This window comes from Bubalus kerabau, chromosome 17 (assembly GCF_029407905.1).
Source record: "Bubalus kerabau isolate K-KA32 ecotype Philippines breed swamp buffalo chromosome 17, PCC_UOA_SB_1v2, whole genome shotgun sequence".
In the NCBI taxonomy this organism is placed as follows: Eukaryota; Metazoa; Chordata; class Mammalia; order Artiodactyla; family Bovidae; genus Bubalus; species Bubalus kerabau.
Genome location: NC_073640.1, coordinates 61,768,509 through 61,785,019, shown reverse-complemented (window position 1 = coordinate 61,785,019; position 16,511 = coordinate 61,768,509). Strand labels below are relative to the sequence as shown.

At 40.0% G+C, this 16,511-nt stretch overlaps 1 protein-coding gene and 1 long non-coding RNA gene across 20 annotated transcripts in view; one reads left to right on the top strand and one right to left on the bottom strand.

Moving 5' to 3' along the window:
* Nucleotides 1–1,543: 1,543 nt before the first annotated feature.
* On the top strand, nt 1,544–4,522 carry LOC129631816 (uncharacterized). The gene is made up of 3 exons (XR_008704185.1): nt 1,544–1,623; nt 3,903–4,047; nt 4,322–4,522. It is a non-coding gene; the product is annotated as an uncharacterized LOC129631816 (long non-coding RNA).
* A 6,024-nt stretch (nt 4,523–10,546) lies between these two features.
* Nucleotides 10,547–16,511, bottom strand: part of LOC129631710 (zinc finger protein 160-like) — a 466,782-nt gene continuing 460,817 nt past the window's right edge. For all 19 annotated transcript variants that reach the window (XM_055552893.1, XM_055552911.1, XM_055552904.1 and 16 more), the window contains one exon: nt 10,547–16,440. In XM_055552893.1, coding sequence (XP_055408868.1) covers nt 14,765–16,440 — 1,676 coding nt within the window. In that variant the 3' untranslated portion in view covers nt 10,547–14,764. The remainder of the gene's footprint in view (nt 16,441–16,511) is intronic.

Sequence of the window (16,511 nt, the reverse complement as noted above, 5' to 3'; positions counted from 1 at the left end):
ACAGCCTGTTTTTTAGTTGCATTTAACATCTAAATAGATAGCATATTCTTCTATAATTACAATATGGAAATGACTATGAACAAAATAAACTTTTTGTCATATGTTGAGGAAAGAACGGTGGTTGTAGTGAAAGTCGCTCAGTCGTATCCGACACTGCGAACCCATCGTCTATACAGTCCATGGAATTCTCCAGGCCAGAATCCTGGAGTGGGTAGTCTTTAGCTTCTGCGTGGGATCTTCCCAAGTCAGGGGTCTAACCCAGGTCTCCCGCATTGCAGGCGGATTCTTTACCATCTGAGCCACAAGGGAAGCCCCCGTTAGTAAGATTCATCCAGTGTTTTAGCAACAACATCTAAGCAGCCAGGGTATGGTCGGTGTTTGGCGACAGACTTAAAAATGTGCAATCCGTGCCTATCCTTGATTTCTTCATTTACTGCCTGTTGGCTGCTAGACAGTTCTCTTCTCCTTAAATTCTTCCGATTTAATTTGAACTTTATACATTCCCCTACAGCCTCCTGGAAATTTTGAGGATTTGGGTCACTTTGCGCTCCCCCTCTGGATGCGAAGAAAACATGCACTGGGCGCAGTGGAGAAGAGGAAGCTGGCGGGTTCCGCGGACCAGAGGCATGGCTGTGGCGGGCTCCAGCCGCCATGGCCGCAGAGGCGGCCGGCCTTCCCAGGTCGCTGTGTCACCCCGTTACACTTCTAAGACAAAAGCTTATAACTTTGTAGACCAGTACGTTGGAAACTAGGATATGTCCTCCTAACAAGTAGAAAAGTTTCAATAAAGATTGTATTTTCCTTTTTAAAATTTTTTGAAATTACTTAAGTATGACAACACATTTACATGAGGCTTTGAAAATAGTTACAGACAGTTCCACTATATATTACAATTTTTAAGTAGACAAATTAAGATATTTAGTTGGAATTTCAGTATTAAACTCTCAAAAATTAATAGAATGGACAGGAAAGTAGGATATACTAGACCTGAAAAGAATTGTGAACCAATTCAACATAATTAAGACTTATACAATTTTCACACAAGAGCAGGATACAAATTTTATTCAAGTTGCCATAGAGTATTAACCAGGAGACACTGCAACATGACGTAAAACAAGGTGCAAAAGTTTCATGGCCTAAATAAAGAGTATTGAAATCATACAGGGCCTATTCTCTTATTACTGTGAAACTATGTGAGAAATCAATACCAAAAAATATGTGGGTTATTTAAAAATAAGCCACATATTTTCAAGTGCAATAAATAAATAAATAAATGTTTTTGTCAGCAGGTTCTTGCCTGTGCTGCTTCTGGCAATTCAGGGGTTGGGAACCTAAGTCTCCAAAGAGTTCCTATAGGGCGGTAATGGGATGCAGAACATTTCCTGCCATTACAATAATTGAACCATCTTAAGAAAACAAGAAATTTTTCTGAATTTCTCTCTGTACTGCAAACTAAAATAAGAAATACAAAACTATCCCTGGGGAAAACGTGCCATTTTACAGTGACATCCCGTATAACAACTTTTCTTCTTTGTTCTTCATTCAGCTGGAAGGCCAAACTCCACATGGCTCAGTTCCAGAAACACAAGGTTAAAACCTACAGTCTGATACTGGAGGACTAAGGTATGTGATGGGAACTTCCGTCAGTACCTTTTTTTGTTTTTATTTTGAAACTGACAAAGTTTACTAACCATTGCTTTAAAAAGAGCAATTTTCATTGATCAGTTGCTAAGTCAAATCTGACTCTTTGCAACTCCATGAACTGCAGCACACCAGGCTTCCCTGTCCTTCACTATCTCCCAGGGTTTTCTCAAACTTGTGTTCATTAAGTGGGTAATGCCATCCAACCATCTCATCCTCTGTCGCCCTCTTCTCCTGCCCACAGTCTTTCCCAGTATCACGGTCTTTTCCATTAAGTCCGCTCTTTGCATCATGTGGCCAAAAAGAGCAATACATCTTTAAATATTGATGAAAACCGCATTGTTCCTTTAGTTCACATTCTAAGCTTCTACTGCTCTCCACACAACAGGCCAATAATTGAGAGACAAGTTGCTGGGGCAGGAATAACGACTTTATTCAGAAAGTCAGCAAACCGAAAATATGGTGGACTGTACCCCCAAAACCATCTTATCCGAGTTAGAACTCAGTCCCCTTTTATACTAAAAGAGGAGGGAGTAAAGTCAAGTGAAATTCCTTTGAACCTAAGGAATCAAACAGTTAAGTAACAGAGCATAAAAGTCCATCAATCAGAGTTCCCTGAGAAACCTCAAATAACATCAAGGAATTTGAAGAGCAATGGAAGGCCATAAAAGGTCATTGTATAGGGTCACTCCTCAACCCCTCCACCCAACACAATATCAGTAATCTTATTACTATTTAAATCATTCCTGTGCTGGGGTAGAAAAAATTTAAGGCTACATAATATATTTAAGATATAATTTCAACTGTTAAAAAGTACAAAGCTTATTTATGAGATGATGTTTTTAATAAAACCATGGAGTTGCATATCCATGCACACATGCATGCACATGTAAATACACAATTGACTGAAATGAAGAGTTGCCTCTTGACAGATTTTTAAATCATTTTCTCATTGTCACTTTTAGTCATATGTATTTCAGCATCTCTGGGGCCATGAAAATGAATCAACTGTACTTAAGTTTGTCAATATTACATTTTTTTTAAAGCTTGTTTATTTATTTAGGTTGTGCTGGTCTTTGTTACTTTGTGTGGCTTTTTCTAGTTGCACTGAGCGGGAGATACTCTGTAGTTTTGGTGAGTGGGCTTCTCACTGCAATGGCATCTTTTGTTACAGAGAACAGGTTGTAGGTGAACTGTAGGCACAAGGCTTCTGTAGTTGCAACACATGGGGTCTGCAGTTTTGGCTCACAGGCTCTCGAGCATGGGCTCAGTAGTTGTGGTGGATGGGCTTAGTTCCTCCCGGGCATGCGGAATCTTCTTGGACCAGGGAGATCAAACCCATATCCCCTGCATTGGCAGGCACATTCTTATCCACTGTACCAACAGGGACGTCTCAACTCTAATACTATATTAGTTTAAAAAAAAAAAAAGAAAGAAAAAGTAGTAGACATATAAAAAACATATATAGAATACTTTGAGTCCTATCTCGATAAAATACCTGTATTCAAAAATAATATGAGGGCATCTCTCCTGGTGCAATGCTAAAGAATCCACCCGCAAATGCGGAAGACATGGGTTCTGCTCCAGGATAATGCCACATGCCTCGGGGCAACTAAGACCAAGTGACACAACTACTGAGCCTGTGCTGTAACGCCCAAGAGCCCAAACTACTAGGCCCACGTGCTGAAACTACCGAAGCCCAAGCATCATACAGCCCATGCTCTGCAACAAGACACCACCAGAATCCCATGCACCACGACTAGAGAACAGCCCCCACTGCTGGCAACTAGAGAAAAGACCAAGCAGCAACAAAGACCCAGAACACCCAAATAAATAATTTTTCTAAAAAAAATGACTTTATCCGCAGTAAATTTTAGGTATGTAGTTATTAACAAAAACCAAAGTCTCTTTGTTAATTCCATAATAAAACAATGAACCAAGGTTAGTAAAGTTGGGGACTTCCCTGGCAGTCCCATGGTTAAGACCTCGCACTTCCATTTCAGGAGTTTCAGGTTCAATCCATACTCAGGGCACTAAGATTCTGCAAGCTGCACCATGTGACAAAGAAGATAAAAAAAAAAAAAAAATCAGTAAACTTGGATTTCATAGTGAAAAATAGATGATGGAATGAAAAGCCCCCTAACCCTGAGGTCTCTTTCTGAACTTTCCATTCCATTCTCAAACACCAAGATTTTCAAGGGGGTCCTTAAATGTACTATAAATACTCAGGACTGATTTCCCCTTATTGTCCTCTTTTCCAGATTTTACCACGTATTGTGAGTGTTAATACCTGATGTCCACGTGTAGCTTCTTTATTCTGTTTGACAGAGAGCAGACAGCACATCCAGATGGGCCCTAAGCAAACTTCCTGCCCAACAGCACTGAGACCCCATCTCCAACCCATGGGTGAGAAGCCCTGCCCAGGACGGTGCCCAGGGGAGCCTCCTCACAAGGTCCAGGTCACCAGGTCATGGGGAGACAGGATCTAAGTGGAGATGACAGGCCCTCAGAGAAGGCCCCCGGTGAGTGTGCATGTGCAGGAGACAGACAAAATACTCCAGAGTCAGACACGATTAGCGAGTCCAGAGATGGGCATTTCAGGAAGGACAGACTGAGAATCAACTCAGAATATGACACCTGAGAAAGAGCCATTCCTGACTCTTTTTCTCCCCTCTTCCAGGTATTTTCTCAGGCATCCTGCAGAAGTTGATACTGAAAGTTGAAAACATGCTGTTTAATACCTACGATCAACATTCCCCCTTCCTGAGCCCCAACTACACATGCAGGGAAGCCCTCCATGAGGAACAGACAGTCCTCTGTGCCCACTGTCTCAGGAGGGACTCAGGACAGTCAATTCTGGCACAGAGACCAACATAGGAGCTTTCCCACACTTTCCCTCGGATCACACTCCCCTCCTGGTGAGGCCTCACGTACCCAGCAGCAGGGGGCACCTCCACTGACCCTATGATTCCCTCCAGGTCACACAGCAGGCCCTGGTCCATCCCCACTCAGAGCAGAGTGGCCTCCTCATCCCTGGGGCTGTTCTCAGTCTCAGAAGTGGAGCCTAAGAGCCTTGGTTCTCAATGTAGGATCCAGATCAGATTTGTTGCCCTGTGAACATACCTGGGACTAGGACCCACACAAGTATCTGAGGATGTCTGATAGGGCAGGGGGTACCATACATGGTTTTGCAAAATGCTTCATGGATCTCATGGAAAACATGGGTTGAACACCATTAAAGGTGGCAAACCCCGTCCACCTCCTACTTTCTTCTTTTCCAGCCTTACTGAGATAGAACTAATGAAATGGATATGTGTATACTTATCAGGCATGATGTGACCATTTGACAGATGTATACACTGTGAAATATTTATCACAATCCAGTCATCAACACATCCATCAACTCCCAGTTTCCATGTTTTGTATGGTGAGAACTCTTAAGATTTACTCTATTGGCAAATTTAAAGTATGTAGTAACAGAAGAATTTACTGCAGTTAGAATGCGGCACATAGCTCCCCAGAACTTACTTAGTTTACAACTCAAAGTTCATACATGAACATATTCCCATCTATAGATTGCTTGGGTAGAATACTCATTTTCACTATATTGATTCTTCCAATCCACAAACATGGTATATTGCTCCATCTATTTGTGTCATCTTTCTTTCACTAGTGTTTATAGTTTTGTACACGTTAGTCTTTTTCTTTAGGTGAATTTATTCATAAGTACTTTATTTTCATTGCAATGGTGAATGGGATTGTTGCCTTAGTTTCTCTTTTTTCATTGTTAGTATATAGGAATGCAAGAGATTTCTGAGTATTAATTTTATATCGTGCAACTTGACTATATTCATTGATTAGCTCTAGTAATTTTCTGGTGGTATCTTTAGGGTTTTCTATGTAGAGGATCGTGTCATCTGCAAACAGTAAGAATTTTACTTCTTTTCCAATCTGGATTCCTTTTATTCCTTTTTCTTCTCTGACTGCTAGGACTTCCAAAACTATGTTGAATAGTGTGGTGAGAGTGGGCACCCTTGTCTTCTTCCTGATTTTAGAGGAAATAGCATGCACAACTTTTGTGTGGTTTCTTTGAAAGACATATATTTTTAAGTCTAATACACTCTGATGTCTTGAGAAAGAAAGCCCTTGCCTACACAGTTCATGACTTCTCTTCAATATGGACTCTTATTGCATAATACTTCAACTCAAAGTGAAACTTTTTCCACTCCGATTGCATCTGTAAGGCATTGGTCTAGTATTGTCCCTAAACTTTGCTGTTTAAGAAAATTCCTTCCTACAAACACATTTGTGTGGCTTGTCTCCAGGATATATATTCCTACATACCTAGAGAGTGAGTAGTAATTGTAAAAACTGCCATAGTCATTGCATTTCTAAGTATAAAGTATTTGATAAATCCTGAGTTTAAGGCAGCACCTAAAAGCCTTGCCACATTACATACACTTGTAAGGATCTCCCTAGTATGGATCATCTGATGATTAGTGAGATATGAGCCCTGAGTGAAGGTTTTACACATTCATTATCACTTGTAAGCTTTTCCTTCAGAATGACTTCTTTATGGAATCTTAAATTGAGACTGTTGTCTATAAGCTTTCTATAAGACTGTTGTCAAGACACACTCATTACATCAACATAGCTTCTATGTATTAGAGTATGAATTTTCTCATGAAGCCTAAATGGAAACACCTGACAAAAGCCTTACGACAATGAATACATTTGTAAGGTCTCTTGTGTATGGATCACCTGATGTCTTTTTAGGCCTGAATGCTACCTGATGCATTTGCCCCACTTATTACATTTCCTTTCTCTGGATTATGAATTCCCTGATGATGTGACTAATGAGACTTGTATTGAAGCACTGGTCACATATATTACATTTACATCCTTTCTCTCATGTACAGGTTACCTTATGGTCCCCTTAAGATTTACTGCACTCTAAATGTATAGCTTCTTTCCAGTATGATTTTTTTTCACGATTTGCAAGGTTTGAATGCCTTCTAAAACATTTGCCACAATCACTACATGGGTAAGATCTCAGAATTCATTACATGATGGTTAGTTAGTTCTGAACTCAGAATCCAAAGCTTTGCCACACCCACTGTATTCGTGCAGTTTTCCTACAGTTTGAATTTTCTGAAGGTCAAAAGGATTATATACTTTACTGCATTTATTACATCTGTAAGGTTTCACTCCAGTATGGATTCACTGATTATCTGCAAAACGATTCCTGTGACTGAAGGCTTTGACATATAAATTACATTTATATTGTTTTCCCTAATGGTCAGTTACAGATAAATGTGCAATGAAAGCTCTGCCACACTAATTATATTTGTATGATTTCTCTCTGGTATGAGTTCTCTGATGAACTACAGGCCAGAAATCTGACTAAAGGCTTTATCACACACATTACATTTGTAAGGTTTCTCTCCAGTATGAATTCTCTGATGACTTCCAAGGTTTGCATTTTGAGTAAAGGACTGGCCACAAACATCACATTTATATAGTTTCTCTCCAGTATTAATTCTCCGATGAACTACAACATTTGAACTTTCACTAAAGGTTTGCCACATATATCACATTTATATGGTTTCTCTCCAGTAGATAGACAGAGAACCTGATGAATTATGGATAGAGGTTTATAACACTGTACAGCAGACAGGAATCAAGACTATCTCCAGGAAAAAGAAATGGAAAAAAGCAAAATGGCTGTCTGAGGAGGCCTTACAAATAGCTGTGGAAAGAAGGGAAGCAAAAAGCAAAGGAGAAAAGGAAAGATATACCCATCTGAATGCAGAGTTCCAAAGAATAGCAAGGAGAGATTTTATAAAAAAAAAGCCTTCCTCAGCAATCAATGCAAAGAAATAGAGGAAAAGAATAGAATGGGAAGGACTAGAGATATCTTCAAGAAACTTAGAGATACCAAGGGAAGATTTCATGTAAAGATGGGCTAAATAAAGGACAGAAATGGTAGGGACCTAACAGAAGCAGATGATATTAAGAAGAGGTGGCAAGAATACACAGAAGAACTGTACAAAAAAGATCTTCACGACCCAGATAATCATGATGGTGTGATCACTGACCTAGAGCCAGACATCCTGGAATGTGAAGTCAAGTGGGCCTTTAGGAAGCATCACTATGAACAAAGCTAGTGGAGGTGATGGATTTCCAGTTGAGCCATTTCAAATCCTGAAAGATGACGCTGTGAAAGTGCTGCACTTAATATGCCAGCAAATTTGGAAAACAGCAATGACCACAGGACTGGAAAAGGTCAGTTTTCATTCCAATCTCAAAGAAAGGCACTGCCAAAGAATGTTTAAGCTATGCACAATTGTCCTCATCTCACACACTAGCAAAGTAATGCTCAAAATTCTCCAAGCCAGGCTTCAAGAGGACATGAACCATGAACTTCCAGATGTTCAAGCTCTATTTAAAAAAGGCAGAAGAACCAGAGATCAGCTTGCCAACATCCGATGGATCATTGAAAAAGGAAGAGAGTTCCATAAAAACATCTACTTCTGCTTTATTGACTATGCCAAAGCCTTTGACTGTATGGATCACAACAAATTGTGGAAAAATTCTGAAAGAGATGGAAATACCAGACCACCTGACCTGTCTCTTGAGAAATCTGTATGTAGATCAGGAAGCAACAGTTAGAACTGGACATGGAACAACAGACTGGTTCCAAATAGGAAAAGGAGTACATCAAGGCTGTATATTGTCATCCTACTTTTTTAACTTATATGCAGAGTACATCACGTGAAACGTCAGGCTGGATGAAGCACAAGCTGGAATCAAGATTGCCGGGAGAAATATCAATAACCTCAGATACACAGATGACACCACACATATGGCAGAAATTGAAGAAAAACTAAAGAGCCTCTTGATGAAAGTGAGAGTGAAAAAAACTGGCCTAAAACTCAATATTCAGAAAACTAAGATCATGGCATCCGGTCCCATCACTTCATGGCAAATAGATGGGGAAACAATGAAAACAGTGCCTGACTTTATTTTGAGGGGCTCCAAAATCACTGAAGATGGTGACTGCAGCCATGAAATTAAAATATGCTTGCTCCTTGGAAGAAATGCTATGACCAACCTAGACAGCATATTAAAAAGCAGGGACATTACATTGCCAATAGTGGTCTGTCTAGTCAAAGAGAGACATGACTACGGTTTTTCCAGTAGTCATGTATGGATGTCAGAGTTGGACTATAAAGAAAGCTGAGCCCTGAAGAATTGATGCTTTTGAACTGTGGTGTTGGAGAAGACTGTTGAGAGTCTTTTGGATTGCAAGGAGATCCAACCAGTCCACCCTAAAGGAAATCAGTCCTGAATATTCATTGGAAGGACTGATGCTGAAACTGAAATTCCAATATTTTGGCCACCTGATGCAAAAAACTGACTCATTGGAAAAGTCCGTGATGCTGGGAAAGATTGAAGGCAAGAGGAGAAGGGGACGACAGAGGATGAGATGGTTGGATGGCATCACCGACTTGATGGACATGAGTTTGAACAAGCTCTGGGAGTTGGTGATGGACAGGGAAGCCTGGCATGCTGCAGTCCATGGAGTCTCAAAGAGTTGGACACGACTGAGCGATTGAACTGAACTGATACGTGGAATCTGAAAAAATGATACCAATGAACTCATTTACAAAACAGAAACATCTCACTGTATAGCACAGGGAACTCTACTCAATGTCATGTGGGCCTGGATGGGTCAGGAGTTTGGGGGAAGAATGAATACATATATATGTATGGGAGTCCCTCGATTGTCATTTATCCCGACCCCTTAAAAGACTGAATCTTCTTGGAACCCAGCAGAACCCTGCACTCATCCCCACCCCACCCCCAAGTACAAAGGCCCCTCCATGTCTTCTCTTTTCTAAACATTTTTACTGGAGTATAGTTGATTCACAATATTGTGTTAGTTTCAGGCATACAACAAATTCAATGTTTCACACATCCCACACTTTGTTAGATTCTTTCCCCCATAGCTCATTAGAGAGTATTGAGTAGAATTTACTGTCCTATACAGTAGGTCACTGTTATCTGCTTTATATATATTAGTATGTATGTGTCAATCCCAATCTCCCAGTTTATCCCTCCACACCTCACTCCCTGATAACCATGTTTGTTTTGTATGTCTATACCTCTATTCTGGTTTTGTAGATAAGTTCATTTGTACCCTTTGTTTAGATTCCACAGATAAATGAAACCCTAGATTTGTCTTTCTCTTCTGTCTCTTGTTTATAGAAAAGCTGAAGTCTCCCAGACTTCCCTGAGGCACAAAAGAGAAAGACTCAAGCATCTAATAAATAGGACAAAGGAACCACAGACAGTATCTGATGCACATTTCTGAGTTCTTTTAAAAAATATTTATTTGACTGCATTCGGTCTCAGTTGTGGCACATGGTATCTTTGGTGTGGCATGTGGGATCTTTTGTTTTGGCATGCCAGTTTAGTTGTCATGTGGCATGTGGGATCTCAGTTTCATGACCAGGGCTGGAACCTATGTCCCCTGCATTAGAAGGGAAATTAAATTCCTAATCACTGGACCACAAGGGAAGTCCTACATTTCTGAGTTTTACAGATACTGTAACTGCCACCAGAGGGAAAAGGCCAACTGCATGATGACCTGACTGCACCCATGCCATAAAGTGCTTCATCTTGAGCCAGTACCGAGTCTATGCCTAGGGCAGTTCCCAGAACTGGCCTTAAGAGAAGTGGATTAACACTACTGTTCATAATAATCTGTATCTTTGGGGGAAGCAAAATAATCGTATCTTGTTCTGCCTGTGAACGTAAAGAGGCATGCACACCTGGCGGTAAAGAGATGCTACACAATAGCTGGGATATGAAAGCAACCCAGATGTCCATCAACAGATGAATGGATAAAGAAAATGTGGTACGTGAATACAATGGAATATTAGCCATAAAAGGAATGGAGCTGGAGTCAGTTGAAGGGGGGTGGATGAACCTCTCCTCCATTCCTGTCTCTGCAACCTAATAGCAGTGGCTGTCTACACAGGTCAGTCTGTGAGATCTGGTTTCCTCCTTTGGGCGGCCTGAGGAGACTGAGGCCAGTTGGGTTGGATGCTGGCTACCTAAGGGATGACAGCTGGGAAGGATGAGGGAACATGGCCCTGAAGGAACTGACAACTGAGATGTGCCTCCTCTTGGTCAGGACTGGGACCTTGAAGACTGAAAGTTGTGCATTGGGACTTTGTCCTTTCTGTTTAGGACAGAGAATAACATTCATCTGGTAGAGAGGTATAGGAACATCATTACCTGACCATGACCGGACCTCAAGAACAAAGGCTCTGACACTGAGAAGTCTCCAACAACTAACCATGCCCATCCCTCACCTTTTGCTTTAAAGGGACCTGCTGAAAACTTTCAGTAACTCTGTGGTTCTTAGGGCATGAGCCACCCATCTCCTTGTACAAATTTGTAATAAACCTTTCTCTGGTCCAAACTCTTTATGTTTAGTATTGATGAGCTTCACTGTACGTTGGGCACACGGACTTGTGATTTTTGTAACAAGACCATTGTGAAAGGCCTGTATTGAATGAATAAGATCAAAAGATTTCAAACTTCAAGTTTAAAGTCAAAGATAGTAAAGTAGTCTTTTCAAGAAAATTTAAATATTTAAATACACACTGGAGATAATGAACCATTTCCACACAAGTCCTTGTTCCCAGGATAATTGTGTCATGAGTTTTAACATATTTTGACTTTGAATTATTCTGCAGTATATAGTATCTCAGACGAATCTCAAAAAACTGAAGACTTAGTTATTCCCAGTATAGTTTCCTCTGAAGTGTGGTCCATTGGGAAAACTGGTTAAGAAATTTACCACATACTTTTTAAAATATTCTCCCCAATATGAATTATTTGGTGCGTCCTGAGGACACACTTTTTCTTAAAGGTATTTCCACATTAAGTACATCTGTGTATTTTCTGTGTTGCATTAATTCTCTCATTATGCCAAAGTCACGGACATTTGAAGCTTTACAACATTCATTACAGTTGTAAGGGTGCTCTCAAATATAAATCCTCTGATGCTCCAGTTTTCATCTTTGGGTAAAACCACTAGTGTTGCACCCTTTTTTCCCATACAGTCCAGTTATTTTTAAACATGGCTGTTCATTAGAAATACATCTGGAGCTTTGGAGAAAAAAAGCAATACCTGGGCATTTGTATTTTTCAAAAATTTCCAAGATAATTTTGGTATGCATCTGGATTTTAAAAAGTGATTACAGGTTTTTCCATTAAATGGCAATTTTGGTGATATAGAATTCTATTATTTTCTGTTGACCAATCATGATACAATGGTATTAAGTGAATAACAGTTACATAATCACAATAGTAAAAGATGTTTATCAGTTTCACAATCAATAGCCATCCAAGATTCAAAGATAATTATAATTGCAAGCCATAATAGGAACATGATTAACCTAACAATATAAAATAATTACCTACAATTTGGGGGATTAAGGAGAGTGATGTGGTAAGCCGAAGTGCATACATGCACATGTTTTTATTGGTCCAGCCAGTCTGTCTCTTGGTTGGTGCATTTAATCAATTTACATATAAGGTAATTATTGATATGTATGGTACTATTACCATTTTCTTAATTGTTTTGGGTTTATTTTGTGTAGGTCTTTTCTTTCTCCTGTGTTTCCTTCCTAGAGAAGTTCCTTTAACATTTATTGTAAAAGTGGTTTGGTGATGCTGAATTCTCTTAACCTTTGCTTGTCTGGAAAGCTTTTGCTTTCTCCATCATATCTGAATGAGTCTTGTTGGTTAGAGTATTCTTGGTTTGTAGGTTCTTCCTTTTCATCACTTTAAATATATAGTGCCATTCCCTTCTGGCTTATATAATTTCTGTTGAGAAATCAAGTTTTTAACCTTATGGGAGTTCCCATTTATGTTGTCATTTTCCCCTTGTTGCTTTTAATATTTTGTCTTAATTTTTGCAGTTTGATTACTATGTGTCTCAGTGTGTTCCTCCTTAGATTTATCTTGCCTGGGACTCTGCACTTCCTGGTAACTTGACTACATTCTTTCTCATGTTAGGGAAGTTTTCAGCTATTATCTCTTCAAATATTTTCTCTGGTCCTTTCTCTCTCTCTCTTCTTCTGGGAACCCATATCATGCAAATGTTAATGCATTTAATGTTGTCCCAGAGGTCTCAGGCTTTTTTTTTTTCCCAATTCCTTTGCCCCCTATGTTCTGTTCTGCAGAAGTGATTTTCACCATTCTGTCTTTCAAGTCATTTATCCGTTCTTCTACCTCAGTTATTCTGCTATTGATTCTACTGTATTGTTCATCTCTGTTGGTTTATTCTTTAGTTCTTCTAGGTCTTTGGCAAACATTTTTTTGCATCTTCTCCATTCTATTTCTGAGATCCTGGATCATCTTCATGGTTATTCTGAATCATGAATAATCTGGAAGGTTGCCTATCTCCACTTCATTTAGTTGTTTTTTAGGGTTTTATCTTGTCCCTTCATCTGTGATATAACTCTTCTTTTTCATCCTAATTAACTTAGAGTAATGTGGCTTTTGTTCTAGCTGCTGTGGAATTGTGGTTCTTCTTGTTTCTTCTATATGCCCTCTGATAGATGAGGCTAAAGGCTTGTGTAAGATTCTTGATGGGAACGACTGGGTGGGAAAAACTGGGTCCCACTCTGGTGGGCAGGGCCTCACCAAGTAAAACTTTAATCCAATTATCTGCTGATGGGTGGGTGGGGTTGTGCTCCCTCCCTGTTGGTTGTTTGGCCTGAGGCAACCCAGCCCTGGGGTTTATGGTCAGGTTAATGGCGACCTCCAAGAGGACTAACACCAAGGGGGACCTTCCCAGGCTGCTGCTGTCAGTGCCCCTGCCCCCATGGCGAGCCATTTCTAACCCATGCCTCCAGAGAAGACCCTCCAACACTAGCAGGTAGGTCTGGTTCAGTCTCCTGTGGGGGTCACTGCTCCTTTCCCTTGGGTCTTGGTGCATGCCAAGATTTTGTTTGTGCCCTCCAAGAGTGGAATCTGTTTCCCCCAGTCCTATGGAAGTTCTATAATCAACTCGCTAGCCTTCAAAGTCAGATTCCCTGGGTATTCCCAGTTCCTTTGTTAGAGCCCCAGGCTGGGAAGCCGGAGGTAGGGCTCAGAACTTTCCCTACAGTGGGAGAACTTCTTTGGTATTATTGTTCTCCAGTTTGTATGTCGCCCACCCAGCTGGTATGGGATTTGATTTTATAGTGTTTGCGCTCCTCCTACCATCTTGTTGTGGCTTCTTGGTCTTTGGACCAATGTCCTCCTGCTGATGGTTGTTCAACAGCTAGTTGCGATTTTGGTGCTCTTGCAGGAGAAGATGAACACTTGTCTTTCTACTCCACCATCTTGAACTGTAACTAGCATGCACATTATTTTTTTGTGGCTTCGCTCAAGGATGTATATTCTAAAGTTTAGTGATTTCTCTCCAATATAGACTCTATTGTTGCATAATATTTGAATTCAAGGGAAAGTCTTTACCATGTTTATTGTATTTTGAAGGTGTCAACCCTATATCTTCCCCCAATGTTTGCTATATGGGTAAAATCCTTATCACACACTACACTTGTGTGCTTTCACTCCAGAATACAAATCCCTTTATTTAGTGAAAAGTGAGCAATAATTTGAAACTTTGCCACATTCATTACATTTGTTTTGTATGGACTACTTGGTGAACCCGGAGTTTAAGGCAATAGCTAAAAGCCTTGCAAAACTCAGTACATCTGCAAGCTTGTATGGATTATGGATTATCTGATGATTAGGGAGGTGTAAACCCTGAGCAAAAGTTTTCCCACACACATGGAATTGGTAAGGTTTCTCTCCAGAGTGAATTATTTGGTGAATCCAGAGGTAGGACTATTGTCTAAAGGCTATGCCATACTCAATACATTGGTATGATTTCTCTCCAGTATGAATCCTCTCATGAAGCCTAAGGTGTGAACACCTGCTAAAAAGCCTTGCCACATTCATTGTTTGTAAAGTCTCTTTCCAGTATGGGTCACCTGGTATTTACTGGGGCTTCAAAGGCTAAAGGATTTGCCACACTACACTTATTATGTTTCTATGATTTATCTCCAGCATGAATTCTTTGGTGAATAGTGATGTCAGACCATTGCTGAAAAGCCTTGCCACATTCAGTACACTTGTATGGTTTCTCTCCAGTATGAATCCTCTCATGATACCTAAGATGCGAAAGCTTGATAAAAGCCTTGCCACATTCAGTACACTTGTATGGCCTCTCTCCAGTATGAATCCTCTCGTGATGCCTAAGATATGAAGGCTTAATAAAAGCTTTGCCACATTCATTACATTTGTAAGACTTCTCTCCAGTATGAATTACCTGATGGTAAGTTAGGCTTGAACGATCACTAAAGGCTTTCCCACACTCATTACATTTGTAAGGTTTTTCCCTGGTATGAATTCTCCAATGACCTGCAAGATGTGAATTCCGACTGAAGACCTTGTCACAAACCTCACATTTATATGGTTTCTCTCCAGTATGGATGATTTGATGTCTAGTGAGGTGTGAACTCCGAGTAAAGGATTTGCCACACTCGCTACATTTGAAAGGTTTCTCTCCAGCATGAATTCTTTGGTGAATTCTGATATCAGACCATTGCCTGAAGCCCTTGCCACATTCAGTACACTTGTATGGCTTCTCTCCAGTATGAATTCTCTCATGAAGCCTAAGGTGTGAATGTTTGATGAACGTCTTGCCACATTCATTACATGGGTAAGACTTCCCTCTAGTATGGACTACCTGATGGTTGATTAGGCTTGAACGCAAAATAAAGACTTTGTCACATGCATCACATTTGTAGGGCTGCCCTCGAGTATGAATTCTCTGATGTTTTAGAAGCTTGGAATTACGGGAAAAAGCCTTGTTACATTTACTACAATGGTAATCCTTCTCTCCAGTATGGATTACTTGATGGCTCCTGAGGCTTGAACACACCCTAAAGGCTTTGCCACACACATTACATTTGTATGGTTTCTCTCCAGTATGAATTCTCTGATGAGTTTCAAGGTTTGATTTTCTATTAAAAACCTTGCCACACTCATTACATTTGTAAGGTTTCTCTCCAGTATGAATTCTCCGATGAGTTGCAAGGTTCGAACTCTGACTGAAGTCCTTGCCACATGTATCACATTTGTATGGCCTCTCTCCTGTATGGACTACCCGATGTTTAGTGAGGTGCGAGACATGAGTAAAGGCTTTGTCACAGTCATTACACCTGTAAGGTTTTTCCCTATGTGCTTTACGGTCTTTTGTCAGTATTGAAGAATGGATAAAATTATTCCCATACATGTTAGAAGTGTTGGTTTGAACACTCGGAGGAATTCTTTGGAGAGCTGAAATTGAGGAACTATTGTTGATAACCTTCTCAACTTGATTACATTCAAAAATTTTCCTTTCCATTCGAAATATCTGCAATTCATCCTGAAAGCTTAACGCAAGTTTATTTTCAATTGCATTGTTTCCTGCATTGCTTCTACCACACTGATCTTTTCTATCAGTGAGCTTTTCATTATGGATTACAAGCACTCCTTTGTAATTTCTTTCGTCATCTTTCCACTGACACTCAAACTCAAGCATATTGCCTCGGATTTCCCTTAAGTAAAAATCTTGGACTCCATGGCTTTCATGTCTTCCCAAAATCACTGTTTGGAATGTATCTGTTGAGTTAGTGTTCTCCTTCGGTTGTAATTTCTTGATAATATGTATGGGAGAGAAATCTACAAAATACAAAAAAAATCATAGGTATGTTATTAATTATAATTCATAAATAAATATTTTATGTTGAAAA